The sequence below is a fragment of the Schistocerca americana genome, chromosome 5, assembly GCF_021461395.2.
Source record: "Schistocerca americana isolate TAMUIC-IGC-003095 chromosome 5, iqSchAmer2.1, whole genome shotgun sequence".
In the NCBI taxonomy this organism is placed as follows: domain Eukaryota; kingdom Metazoa; phylum Arthropoda; class Insecta; order Orthoptera; family Acrididae; genus Schistocerca; species Schistocerca americana.
Window position 1 is genome coordinate 326,389,899 of NC_060123.1, and position 14,032 is coordinate 326,403,930.

At 42.2% G+C, this 14,032-nt stretch overlaps 1 protein-coding gene across 3 annotated transcripts in view; it reads right to left on the reverse strand.

Annotated features, from left to right (window-relative positions):
* LOC124616732 (RNA-binding protein 25) overlaps positions 1 to 14,032 on the reverse strand; it is a 188,277-nt gene that overhangs the window by 147,121 nt on the left and 27,124 nt on the right. For 2 of the 3 annotated variants that reach the window (XM_047145094.1, XM_047145096.1), the window contains one exon: positions 13,571 to 13,674. In XM_047145094.1, the coding sequence (XP_047001050.1) occupies positions 13,571 to 13,674 (104 nt within the window). Of the gene's footprint in view, positions 1 to 13,255; positions 13,411 to 13,570; positions 13,675 to 14,032 lie in introns of all 3 variants that reach the window. The other variant, XM_047145097.1, reaches the window with a different exon arrangement.

Consider the following 14,032-nt stretch of genomic DNA (forward strand, 5'->3'; position numbering starts at 1 on the left):
TTTATATATATAGCAGTTGGTGTCTGTGTATGTGCGGATGGATGTGGATGTGTGTGTGTGTGTGTGTGTGTGTGTGTGTGTGTGTGCGCGAGTGTATACCTGTTCATTTCCCCCCCTAAGGTAAGTCTTTCCGCTCCCGGGATTGGAATGACTCCTTACCCTCACCCTTAAAACCCACCATCCTTTCGTCTTTCCCTCTCCTTCCCTCTTTACTGACGAAGCAACCGTTGGTTGCGAAAGCTTGAATTTTGTGTGTATGTTTGTGTGTATATATATATAAATACAAAGATGAGGTGACTTACCGAACAAAAACGCTGGCAGGTCGATAGACACACAAACAAACACAAACATACACACAAAATTCAAGCTTTCGCAACAAATTGTTGCCTCATCAGGAAAGAGGGAAGGAGAGGGGAAGACGAAAGGAAGTGGGTTTTAAAGGAGAGGGTAAGGAGTCATTCCAATCCCGGGAGCGGAAAGACTTACCTTAGGGGGAAAAACTCGCACACACGCACATATCCATCCACACATACAGACACAAGCAGACATATTTAAAGACAAATATATATATATATATATATATATATATATATATATATATATATATATATATATATATATATATATATATATATATATATATATATATATATATATATATATATTCCGCACGTCCAGGGCCTCGCTGCGATGGAGCACTTCCTTTCACGCCGATCACCTGCCACCCTACCTAAAACCTCTTTCCTCATTACCTTAGCCAGCTTCATCCTGACCCACAACTTCTTCACTTTCGAAGGCCAGACATATCAACAATTAAAGGGAACAGCCATGGGTACCAGGATGGCCCCCTCGTACGCCAACCTATCCATGGGTCGCTTAGAGGAAGCCTTCTTGGTTACCCAGGCCTGCCAACCCAAAGTTTGGTACAGATTTACTGGTGACATCTTCATGATCTGGACTCACAGTGAAGAAGAACTCCAGAATTTCCTCTCCAACCTCAACTCCTTTGGTTCCATCAGATTCACCTGGTCCTACTCCAAATCCCATGCCACTTTCCTTGACATTGACCTCCATATGTCCAATGGCCAGCTTCACACGTCCGTCCACATCAAACCCACCAACAAGCAACAGTACCTCCATTATGACAGCTGCCACCCATTCCACATCAAACGGTCCCTTTCCTACAGCCTAGGTCTTCGTGGCAAACGAATCTGCTCCAGTCCGGAATCCCTGAACCATTACACCAACAACCTGAAAACAGCTTTCGCTTCCCGCAACTACCCTCCCGACCTGGTACAGAAGCAAATAACCAGAGCCACTTCCTCATCCCCTCAAGCCCAGAACCTCCCACAGAAGAACCACAAAAGTGCCCCACTTGTGACAGGATACTTTCCGGGACTGGATCAGACTCTGAATGTGGCTCTCCAGCAGGGATACGACTTCCTCAAATCCTGCCCTGAAATGAGATCCATCCTTCATGAAATCCTCCCCACTCCACCAAGAGTGTCTTTCCGCCGTCCACCTAACCTTCGTAACCTCTTAGTTCATCCCTATGAAATCCCCAAACCACCTTCCCTACCCTCTGGCTCCCACCCTTGTAACAACCCCGGAGTAAAACCTGTCCCATGCACCCTCCCACCACCACCTACTCCAGTCCTGTAACCCAGAAGGTGTATACGATCAAAGGCAGAGCCACGTGTGAAAGCACCCACGTGATTTACCAACTGACCTGCCTACACTGTGAAGCTTTCTATGTGGGAATGACCAGCAACAAACTGTCCATTTGCAGGAATGGACACAGGCAGACAGTGTTTGTTGGTAATGAGGATCACCCTGTGGCTAAACATGCCTTGGTGCACAGCCAGCACATCTTGGCACAGTGTTACACCGTCCGAGTTACCTGGATACTTCGCACTAACACCAACCTGTCAGAACTCCGGAGATGGGAACTCGCCCTTCAGTATATCCTCTCTTCTCGTTATCCGCCAGGCCTCAACCTCCGCTAATTTCAAGTTGCTCCCGCTCATACCTCACCTGTCTTCCAACAACTTCTTTGCCTCTGTACTTCCGCCTCGACTGACATCTCTGCCCAAACTCTTTGCTTTTACAAATGTCTGCTTGTGTCTGTGTATGTGCAGGTGTGTGTGTGTGTGTGTGTGTGTGTGTGTGTGTGTGTGTGTGTGTGTGTATACCTGTCCTTTTCCCCCCCCCTAAGGTAAGTCTTTCCGCTCCTGGGATAGGAATGACTCCTTACCCTCTCCCTTAAAACCCACATCCTTTCGTCTTTCCCTCTCCTTGCCTCTTTCCTGATGAGGCAACAGTTTGTTGCGAAAGCTTGAATTTCATGTGTATGTTTGTGTTTGTTTGTGTGTCTATCGACCTGCCAGCGCTTTTGTTTGGTAAGTCTCATCATCTTTGTTTCAGATATGTATATATACACTACTGCTCCTCATGACTTGGTAGTGACTATTCTAAGTTCATTTGGCACTGAATAAAGTTACTATGCCTGAGAAACAATATTATGTCCAAAACTTTGTAGAAAAGTTATTCCACACAATTTAAAATTTTTAATTACAAATATCAAGTCCACTGTGAACTTAAAAGTATTTATGATATCGTAACAGATTTGACACTGAGTGATGACAGATTACTCTCTCATGTTCTCAAACACACTACATTCAGACAAATTCCTGCTCTACATTCATACACTTGTCATTTTAACTTTCTAGTTTGCATTTTCTTCCTCCAGAAAGACTCTACAAAAGGTCACATCATGTTTTCTGCGCAATGGTGTGTGTGCATCTACATTACACAAACTTTGCATTATAGTATCAGCTACCAAATCATATTGTCAGTTCTTTTTGAGAAATATTAAAATAAGTTTATAAGCACATTTTGTCTACAATAAAGAGTAGTACTAATCAGACTCAAGTCAGCACTACTGCAGATTTTATGACCAGATAAAGCAGCAGATCCTGGAGCAATATTTTGAAACTGAAGCATTTCTGCTGAACCAATGTTCTAACAATTTTCCATTCCTTAGAAGCATTTTTTAGAAAAAGAAACAGTGTTGCAAAGAGTCAATTCAAACATCTCTGTGTATTACTGATGCAGCATTTTACAGATTTTGAGATTCATAAATCATTTTCCTCGAGTCTTCAAAATTAAGATTAGGACTTTTAAAGTCTTGATAGTTCCACATCACAAGGCAATGAAATAAAAAACTAGTTTTAGTATGTAAACATTGATCACTGGTAACCTTATAACCATTTTACAACTTATTCAACTTATGGTCAATTTAGTGATATTAAGTGACTGCCATCGTCCTTTATCCAATATTTGAATTCTCCAACTGTCTGATACAACAAACTTTCAAACTTTGAGAGGAAAACATCAGGGATAGGATGTTCAGATGAGAAAGTTTTTCATGCTGGTACATTTTTGAATAGACCATGGGTAGCTCTCAAATAAGAAGTGCACATGGAAACATGCAGCAAAAAAAGGCAGTGTTCTACATGAAACATTTCTTTACATTACATAAGGATGTTCATAATTCTACTGGAGGGTTCTTTTATTATTCTGATCGATAAAATTATTGATATTACAGAATAGCGGTAAAAACTCTATACTTGGCAGATTTGCTAGGTATACTGCTATGAGAATTTTGGGGCTGTGTATCATCAGCTGGACAACAAAACAGTGAAAACCAACAATAATTTGTCTACAATTCTGTAAGTTTTAAGTTCTTGTCTCTACTGCTAGTGTGCCAGCTGTTACTGCCACTTGTCATTATCCATGCAGTCTTGTAAGTGTAATGCTAGTACTCAAATGAATACAAGTTGACCTTCTATCATTGTAATAGCCCAATTTATTAATTTTTATTGGTTATATTTCACAACATTTCAAATCAGAACCCTGCCACACTGTAGTTTCTCTTCGCTTGAAACAGGACACTGTGATTGTCAGCGAAGTACACGCTGGTACTGTAAAAGCAAAGCCTGAACATTCAATGCTTATCAACAAAACATATCTTCAAAAATATCCATAATTATTTAAAAGATTAACTAAAAAACCCATGTTACTTTTAAATGAGGGAGGACTTTTTAACTTCATGACAAATTCTGGCATGTTTCAGTCACAAAAAAGGAATGCAAAATAAACCTAGCTCCCCAGAATATACGTGCATTAAAGAAATCTAGCAAGAGCGGCTAGTGCACTGGATGCAATAAGTGCAGCCAATCAATCCCATCCAGTATTTCAAAATCACTGCACACTGCAAATTCTTTACACCTCTTTTTTAATTTCATTTAAAATTACCTATTTTCCACTCAGCTTGCTGCATTGTATATACAAGGTGTGATTCATTTCTCGGTAGCGGACTGCGCGTGGACCAGTTCAGCCGGAGGGGGGGAGTAGTGGGATGTCTCAGGGAACGAACTGACGCGGCAGCAGTTGCCTCCAGAATCGTGGAGAGTGCGCATTACTTGCAGCACGAGTGCGTGTCATTGACCTCGGTCGAAAAGTGGGAGAGGCGAAAATGGGGCAGCACTTGGAGCAGCGTTATGCAATTAAGTTTTGCCTGCAACTGAACAAAACCACCTCGGAGATTCTCGGTATGATTCACGAGGTCTTTAAGGAAGAAGTCACATCCCATGCAATGGTTTTCATTGGCACAAACGTTTCAAAGATGGCCGCAGTAATGTTGAAGACAACAACCACTCTGGGAGTCCATCATCCAGCCAAACGGATCAAAATGTGGAGAGAGTGCGGGAACTTTTAAATAATGACCATCGTCTTAGTACTAGATTAACTGCCGATGAACTGGGACTCAGTCAGAGTACGGTGTGGAGGATTGTGATGGAGAATTTGATGATGCGGAAAGTGTGTGCCAAACTGGTGCCAAAAGTTTCGTTAGTGGATCAGAGAAAACGGCGCATGACTGTTTGCCAGGAAACACTCCAACGGTTGGATGTTGATCTGAACCTTCTGGAGAAAGTAGTTACTGGTGATGAGACCTGGGTCTACAAGTACGATCCTGAGTCTACAAGTACGATCGATTGAGTCAAAGCTTAGAATGGCACACTGTTTCCTCGCCGAAGGCCAAGAAAGTTCGCATGAGCAAGTAGTGTGTGAAGTGCATGCTGACTGTTTTTTTCTGGAAAAGAAGTGACGCATCCACCTGGCAATCAAGGGCAATTGGATTCTCCACCACGACAACATGCCCGCTTGCACGTCGCTCGCTGCCACTGAAGTTTTGGTCAAGTTCAACACGACAACACTGCCGCAGCCACCCTACAGCCCCAACTTGGCTCCAAGTGACTCTTTTCTCTTCCCCCGACTCAAGACAGGCCTAAAAGGGAAGCAATTCGACTCCATCGACGCCATCCAGCAGGCTTCGATGAGAGCCCTTGACAACAAGACACCAGTGGCCTTTCAGAAGGGCTATGAACAGTGGAAGAAGTGCTGGCAGTGCTGTGTTGATGCTGAAGGATCATATTTTGAAGAATTTTAATCCACTGTACTTAAATGTCCAATAAATTTCTAGTTCTGAGTTAAGTCTTGAAACTGTTGAATTCACACCCTGTATATAAGATATTATGTTGTAACATGATAAAGTATGTATTACTTACAAGGTAATATCCATTTACCGTATTTTACCAACCATAAGACGCACTTTTTTCTCTGAAAAATTGCCTCCAAAATCCAAGTGTGTCTTATAATCAAAATTAATATAAAAATGTCCAGTGTTTGCTTTGAACTTTCCGCCAGTCTTAAAACTGGATATTTAATTGATGCCGTCGGAAATCTATCACTATTTGGCAACATTGGATTCAACTGGCAGCAACAGCAGCATGGCACCAATGTGATGAACATGAGTTGCAGGGATTCACAAGCTTGCTAACACTGTCTCCCTCCCGCACCACCAGCACAAGTCCAGAACACTATCTAGCCTATGATGCTTCACTGCAGTCTACGGTACAAGTGAACTGGAATTGAAAGTGATTTGTGTCATCAATATCAGTACGATATTTTTGTTAGTAGCTAGTTTCGTAATGGGAAAAAACAAGGTTCTCGTATGATGCAGGCTATAAATTGAAAGTAATAGCATACACAGAAGAACATGGCAACAGAACAGTTGACGGCATTTAGAAAAAACCATTCACGGCTGGCAGACTAGAAAAGAAGAAGTGAAAAAAATGAGAAACATTAAATATGCAAATAGAGGACCAACGCAAAATAGACAAAACTAGGATATGATGTACTGAAATGGATTCAAGGACACCATCAAAATGGCATTGGAATCACTACAAAAATAATTCAAGTATATGCTCATAATCTAATGCTACAATTGAACTTAAAAAATTTTAAGTGTGGAATTGACTGGTGCTACAGGTTTTTGTGAAGCATCGTTGGCTTAGCATACCAACAAAAACCAAAATATCTTAGAAAATACCAGAAGAGTATGAAGAGAAAATATTATCTTTCCAGGGCTTTATTATTCAACACTGAAAGAAAGCCAGTGTGGAACTAAGCCAAATAGTGAATATGAACAAAACTCCTCTGACATTTGATGTGCTGAGCAACAGAACTCTTGCCATGAAAGGCGCTAAAACTGTAACTATAAAAACAAGTGGACATGTAAAAATGCACTACACTGCTGTCTTTTCATGTCGTGCTGACGGTACTAATCTTAATCCAATGATCTGAAATACTGTCAAGTGGTGGTGTTCACATACATGACAAGGGTTGGATGGTTGAGGGTGGTATGAAACTATAACACAGTGAGAGAATGAAAGGCACTTTATTGAAGAAGAGTTCTCTTCTTTTGCTAGACCAGTTTAGTAGTCATTTGAAAAATTCTGTGAAAGAGAAATTGAGACAGGGAAATACAGAGCTTGCTGTTATTCCAGGAAAATTTACTTTACAATTGCAATCTCTTGATGTCTCAATAAATAAACCATTTAAAGTGTACAAGAGAGAGGAATGGAAAAAATGGATGATGGGTGAAACTCAACCTGAATTCATGTTGAAGGGAGCTTTAAAAGACCTACAGTCAAACAAGTGGTCAGTGAATAAAACAGTCATGTTCTAGAGTGAGAGAAGACATTATTGTTACATCTTTCAAGACGTGTGGCAGTGGAGATCATCCTATACATGAACAGGACAACGACTACAACAAAGAGGAGGAGGAGGTTCAAATCACGATTTTCAGGGATTTTAAAGGTAAGTTCAGTTTTACAAACTAAGAATTTTTTTTTGTGTGGTGTGCTGTGCAGTTTTGTTTTATGGCACAAAACATCTTAAGTGCCCATGTCATAACCTTAGAACACTAAAACAAAAAAGAAGTTAAAAGCAACTATTCGTTAAGCCCAATCAAGTGAAGGAAAGAGAGCTAAGAAAATGGACTTCCTCCTGGAGAAAGGTCGCAAATTATGCCGAAGAGACAGTGGAGGTCCCTAACTGCAGATTAAATGTCCTTCTCCATATTGCTATGACAGATAAAAAGCAGAACATAACCGACAACTCATGCATTGTTTGCTAAAACGGCCACTAACTCAAGATGGCAAACATACACTAAAACATAATGGGTTAAAACGGCACACCATCAAATATTGATGACAATGAGGACAAAGTGATGAAGGATCACCACTTGACAAATGGTGACAGCTAAAAAGACAACGCCCAATACTCAACTTAACTAAAATGATCTCCTTGTGGCAAAAAGGCCGAGAGGAGGTCGGAAAAGCTGCTGGAACAGGTTTAATTCCCCGGAGCTTGTTCCCATGGAGAGAATACCAGTGGTGATGCGAAAGTGACACCATCTATTGATAGATTGCAACATCCGACAGAATGGAAGAGCTAGTGGGCCGAGTTAGGACTGGAGACTTGGCAGCGGCATCAGCAGCTTCGTTTCACTTCAGACCGAAGTGACCAGGAACCCACAAAAACATCACAGCGGCTCCCTCAAGAGTGAGCAACTGGAAGCTTTCTTGGACCCTTTGCACTAAAGGATGGACTGCATACAGCACACAGAGGATCTGAAGAGCACAGAGAGAATCGGAGCACATGACACAACTGAAAAGCCCATATCGCTAAGATATACTGGTGACCCAACAGAGGGCGAAGAGCTCTGCTGTAAATATTGAGCAATGTTCCAGAAGCCAATACCAAAAATGGTTGGTGCCAATGACAAAGGCATACCCAACACCACAGTCAGTCTTAGAGCCATCAGGGTACACGAAGGTGTTATCGCTAAATTGTATGTGAAGGTCGAGAAACTTACAGCAGTAGATCAAATCCAGAGTAGATTCCTTATGAAGCAAATGAATTCCAATATGAACAGGGGCCACCACACAAAGCCACGGTGGGGCAGGGCTCACACCCACCGGAAAGTTGGCACGTAACTTGAAGTTAAGCTGCCAGAGCAATAGCCAAAAGTGAACTCCATGATGTAACACAGAAAAGGACACGTCCCATACTGGCAGTCCAGGTAGTCATAAAAAAAGGAGGCATACGATGGGTGGCCAGCAACGGCAGACAAACAGTATGTGTATCTGCTGAGGAGAACATCACGCCAATATGACAATGGTAGTTTGGCACATTCTGCATAGAGACTGTCAACCAAGCTAGTGTAAAAGGCACCACTGGTGGCTAATCAGATTCCACAATGGTCAACTGCATTAACACGGTGTAAGATGGACAGATGTGCAGATGCATTAACGGAATACCCATAGTCTAGTTTTGAATGGACAAGGGATCATTATGAACGGAGGAGGGTGGTCCGACCCACTCCCCAGCAAGTACCACTTAGAACACACAGGACGTAGAAGGACCAGGTACTGCGAGTGGTCAGGTAAGACATGTGAAGGACTAAGAAAGTTTTCTATCAAGCATGAGCCCCAGGAATTTCATAGTTTCAGTGAACAGAGAAACAACAGGCCCAAGATGTACAGACAGCGGAAGAAACCCATTGCGCCGCCAGAAATTTTGTCAGTGTAAAAGCAAACGCCAGTGTCGATGCTCCACAAGTAAAGACCACCGAGACATTGGTGAAGACATCACTTAAAGAAACAAGTCCATGGAGAACTGCAACAGATCGCAAAGTCATCGACAATAAGGGAGCCAGGTCATAATATGGTTAATGGCTATTATAAAAAGGATGACAGTGATGATGGAGCCTTGAAGCACCCTGCTCTCCTGGATAAAGGTGTCTGACAAGACAAAACTCACATGTACCCTGAAACCCGGCTTTTCAAAATTCCTGAATGAAACGGAGCAGGTGGCCTCAGATGCCCCATGTGTATGGAGCATGGAGAGGATACCCGTCCTCCAACAGGTGTTGCAGGCTTCATCCAAATCAAAAAACATGGCCACTATCTGGTATTTCCACAGAAAACTGTTCCTGGCATGGTTTTACAAAGTGATAAGATGGTCAACTGCAAAACAGAGCGCTCAAAAACCACATTGTGCAGTGGCTAGTTGATTGTGAGATTTGAGCCACCATACCAACTGGCCTTGAATAATAAATTCCATCACCTTGCAAACATAGATGGTGAGAGAAATAGGGCAGTAGCTAGAAGAAAGGTGTTTGTCCTTACTGGGCTTACGTAGAAGTATAACAGTGGCTTCATGCCAGTGTCTGGAAAACATGCCATCTGTCCAAATGTGATTGCACATATGAAGGAGAAAGTGCTTGCCAACATGAGAAAGATGCTGCTGCAACATCTGAATGTGAATATCGTCCAGCCCTGGGTAGAGGAGGGGGATGAAGTGAGAGCGTGGTCAAGTTTCATCGAAGTAAAGGCGGCATTGTAGCATTCATGATTCTGAGAGGAGAAGGGAATCACCCAAGCCTCTTCCACTTGTTTCACAGGGAGGAAGATGGGGTGATGGTGGATGGAGCTTGAAATCTCCACAAAATAGCAGTCTAAGGTGTTAAAGAGATAGCAACCGGGTCCACAACAGTATCATCTGCTACACTCAGGCTGGAAATTGGGGAACGGACCTTAGTCCCAGAGAGCCAATGGAGGTTGCCCCACACAATGGAACAGGGAGTGAAACTGTTAAAAGAACTTTGCCATCGGAAAGAATCCGATGATACTGCACACGCAACTGTTTATAAAGAATACAGTTCGCCATTGTAGGATGACAGTTAAAAACACAGAGAGCAAACTCAGCAAGTGAATCACTTCGCGGCATGGCTCAGTCCACCATGGACCGGGACACGGTGCCGTAAAGATGAAGCAGACCAGAAGGAAATGCGCGAGGTCGAAGCAATTGCCAGGATGCAATTTTGTTTCTTGGAGGCAAACAACAAGCGAACACTGTGATTCCAAGATCAGCCATAATTCCTCCTTGTTGCACCTAATGCCACTAAAGTTCCACTGGCGAAGAGACATAATGGTTCCAAGGGGAGAAGGGAACAACTGAAGGGTTGTAACCTCTGTGGTCACCAAGTGCCAGCCTTCACAGACTCACTGCTACAGGGCACAGAGGCAGGAGGATTCTCTTCCATGAGATCTACAGAGGTACTGGCATTCTCTCTGGGTAGATCTGCAGATACAAGGACAGAAAAACAGTAGGTAGTGCACATCAGTGAAACGGAGGTCAGCCCTGTCAGGCTATCACACAGCGACATCACTGAAGAGGATCCCGAAGTCAGAGAAGGAGAAGACCATTTGTCTTTGTTTTATTTCTTAGAGCCTTTGCGGTTGGCAGATGAAGATTCAGACATTTATTGGCTGGAAGGCTTCACAGGAGCGTTCTTTTTCCCCTTTCCAACCTGCTGGTTATAAAGCCGGTGATTTCACCATCGGGGGCAAAGATCTGGTGGCTTGTTCCGCAGCTGGAGGAGGAAGAGATGGAGATGCTACTGTGATACTGGGCAATTTTACAACTGCAGTGCTGAATTGGAGGTCACAAGATTGCATGGCTATGTCCTTTGTAGAGTGATGCGTAGCAAGAATGGTAATGTGTCAGATGTTAAAATGCTAGGCTTTTGACGAACCAACAAATTGCGAATGACAGGGTAAGGTACTTTTACCTTCACCCAGATCTCCTGGATGGTCCGCTCATCAAGATACACAGGACATTCCCAGGATGAGGCTACATGGTCGCGATTGCAACTGATGCAGCAGGAAGGAGGAGGCAGGCGAACTGATCTCATGAGCATCCCTAGCACAAGTAACACATTTGGCGATGTTTTGACAGGACAGGCAAGAATGACTGTAATGTTGACACTGGTAGCAACAAATCAGGTTTGGAATGTACAGTCAGACTGCAATGACTTCATAGACTGCTCTGATCTTTGATGGAAGCACCACCCGATCAAACGTGAGAAAAAGAGCGCGTGTAGGCACTAATGTTTCATAGGCACTAATGTTTCATCAACCTTTTTCATTACCCGATGGACTGCAGTGATGCCCTGATCAGAGTGGTAAGTTTGGATTTCTCCCTTGGTCAAACCCTCAAGAAGCCAAGTATAAATAACACCACATGAGAATTCAGCGTTTGATGAGCCTCAACGCAAACAGGCTAGCTGTGGAAGAACGAAGCAGTAAGCAGTCGTTGGGCTTGAAAATCACAATTGGTCTCCAGATGAAAGTACCACTATGTAAACAAGATTAGGATTTCACTGGGCCTCAACTGCATCAACAACTTTCCGAATATTAAACGGATTAACCATAGCAAAGGACTGATGTCCTTCAGTATATGATACCACAAGGAACCGAGGTGCAGCTGGGAGATTCTTTGAATCATTAGCCTCATTCCATTTACGTTTAGTAGACGTAGAGATAGTGACTGGCTCATTGCAAGAAAATCCTCCACAATTGCTGGCATGTCGGATGGTGTGCTCCTTCCAACTGAGGTCCCCCTCTCAAAGAGGGCTCAGCCACCTTAGGTGATTGTTCACACCTCAGGTTAAACCTCCCAAACTCCTGACACAAGCACCAATTGGCAATTTGGGAAGGTAACAGCTCAGGCAATCACACCTCTCTGGGCTTGGCCTGTACCAGCAGTTATGTGCGAACCGTATCTGTCGACCTGGGGCTGGGAATTTACACGTTACCCCTTGTCACCGGTTATGCAGCAAACACTTTACTGGGGCTTCAGGGGTGCACAGGGAGGAAGAAGGAACAAGAGGAACCTCAAATGCTGATGCGGAGGAAAAAACGGATGATGGGCTGTTCTGATGTCAGGCTATTAAAACCTCAGAACACATTCCCAAAAATATCCCAGACATGTTCCCAAGGGAGGGGAAGAAGAATAGCAGAATAGACATGAAGCATGGAAAGGGAAGAGGTGCTGCAAAGGCTCGAGCCCCATGGTCGCAAAACACGAACTTGCCAAAGAGTGGTGAGGTCCCTGGAGCTTTTTAGTCTTGCTTTACAATCTAATAATGAAAATTATAAAAATGTTATTTAAAAACATGCTTAAAAATTAAGATGTGTCTTAATAGTCCATAGCAGCTTACAGTCTGTAAAATACTGTAGTAACGCAGCAGTATGAACTTCATTTCTTAATACAAGGTCCAAATATTGCACGACATGTCTGTATTACAAAAACAAACCATTCATTTGCAACAGATTGGAGATTTATGTCTTATTTATACCCCATGATATCAACCCTCTAAACCGTACATTTCCTATATATATATTAAACTATGATTCAAACACACCTCGTTCTTAAACTCTATACTGAAACGCAGTTGAGGCAGCATCAGACCAATGTGATTGTCTGTTCTAAAGAACAACACACATTTATAGACTGATTTACTATGTTCAAGTTCTTATTTATATGCAAATATTCATTCAATGCCACAACCATATGGTAAGTATAGCTTGTAAAGTACATATGTTTTTATTAAATAACTGACTCAAAAACTGTTGATATGTTCAGTGTAAATAATGGAATGACAGTGTCCCACAGATCTGAAAGGTGATCCTGATGCAGTGGTCACGGAGTAACTGACAAAACCATGTTTGCCACCTGACCATTTGTTATTATTCATGCTTCTATGAAGCAACAAACCCCAAAGATCTGACACCATAAGGCCATGCAAGTGACCACAACATTTAATGTCTGCATAAAGGATACTACCAGATAGTGCTTTTTAACTTTATGAACATTTCAGAAATGTTACAAAATGTGAGCAAATAAGTGCATGCAATATTTAGTTTACCAATACATGTAAGAAGCTGACATAGCTTGAGCCAGCACAATAAAATACTGGCATAAACAAGCAATGACATACCGTCCAGGAGACACAGGGTGGGAATGATGGACAGATGTTTGTCGTTTTATTTATCTATATATCGCTAGCTTTCAAATTTTTAGTTAAAACATTCAGCAATTGCTGTGAGATTGTCTCCAATTGACAGGATGGAATTTATGTTCAGAGCGATGGTCCTGAAATGCCAACGTTAATTAGTCCACGGCGTACGTCCATGATAATGTACCCAATATTATACTGAAAATGGGGAGCTATACATCTATGTTTCTCTAGTCTATGATGTAACGCATATGGCAGCTGCAATTTGTTTTTAATAAAGCAAATAAACAAACATACCTTCCTGCAGATGATGTCGGTATGTAAGTAGTTGGTATGTTCCCAGCACTGGCTTCATACAGGTTCTGATTAGCCTGGATAATTCTATTGTGGTCTAGTGACATCTGTAAAGAATAAAGCATACATCACGCTTTACATTAATGAGTAACCTAAAAAAAATCATTACTATACTACAATATGGATCATTAACACTAAATATTATGGTAATTCATTGTTAGTCTTTAAAAACTAAGGCAGTAACCAGTCTGATGGCCTGGCAGTAACAGAACTAAGGGTTTGTAGACTTCCTGATGTTGCGGCCATAAATGTAATGCAGTTATATGTACTGAAAGCAACAATGAACAGGAAAATTTTGGTAACAATTCATTCTAAATATGCAGGACATATATGTAAAAATCTACAATGGAATGCACATGGTATTTACAGAATGGGTGTAAATGTCTGCGCACTGACTAGGTCATA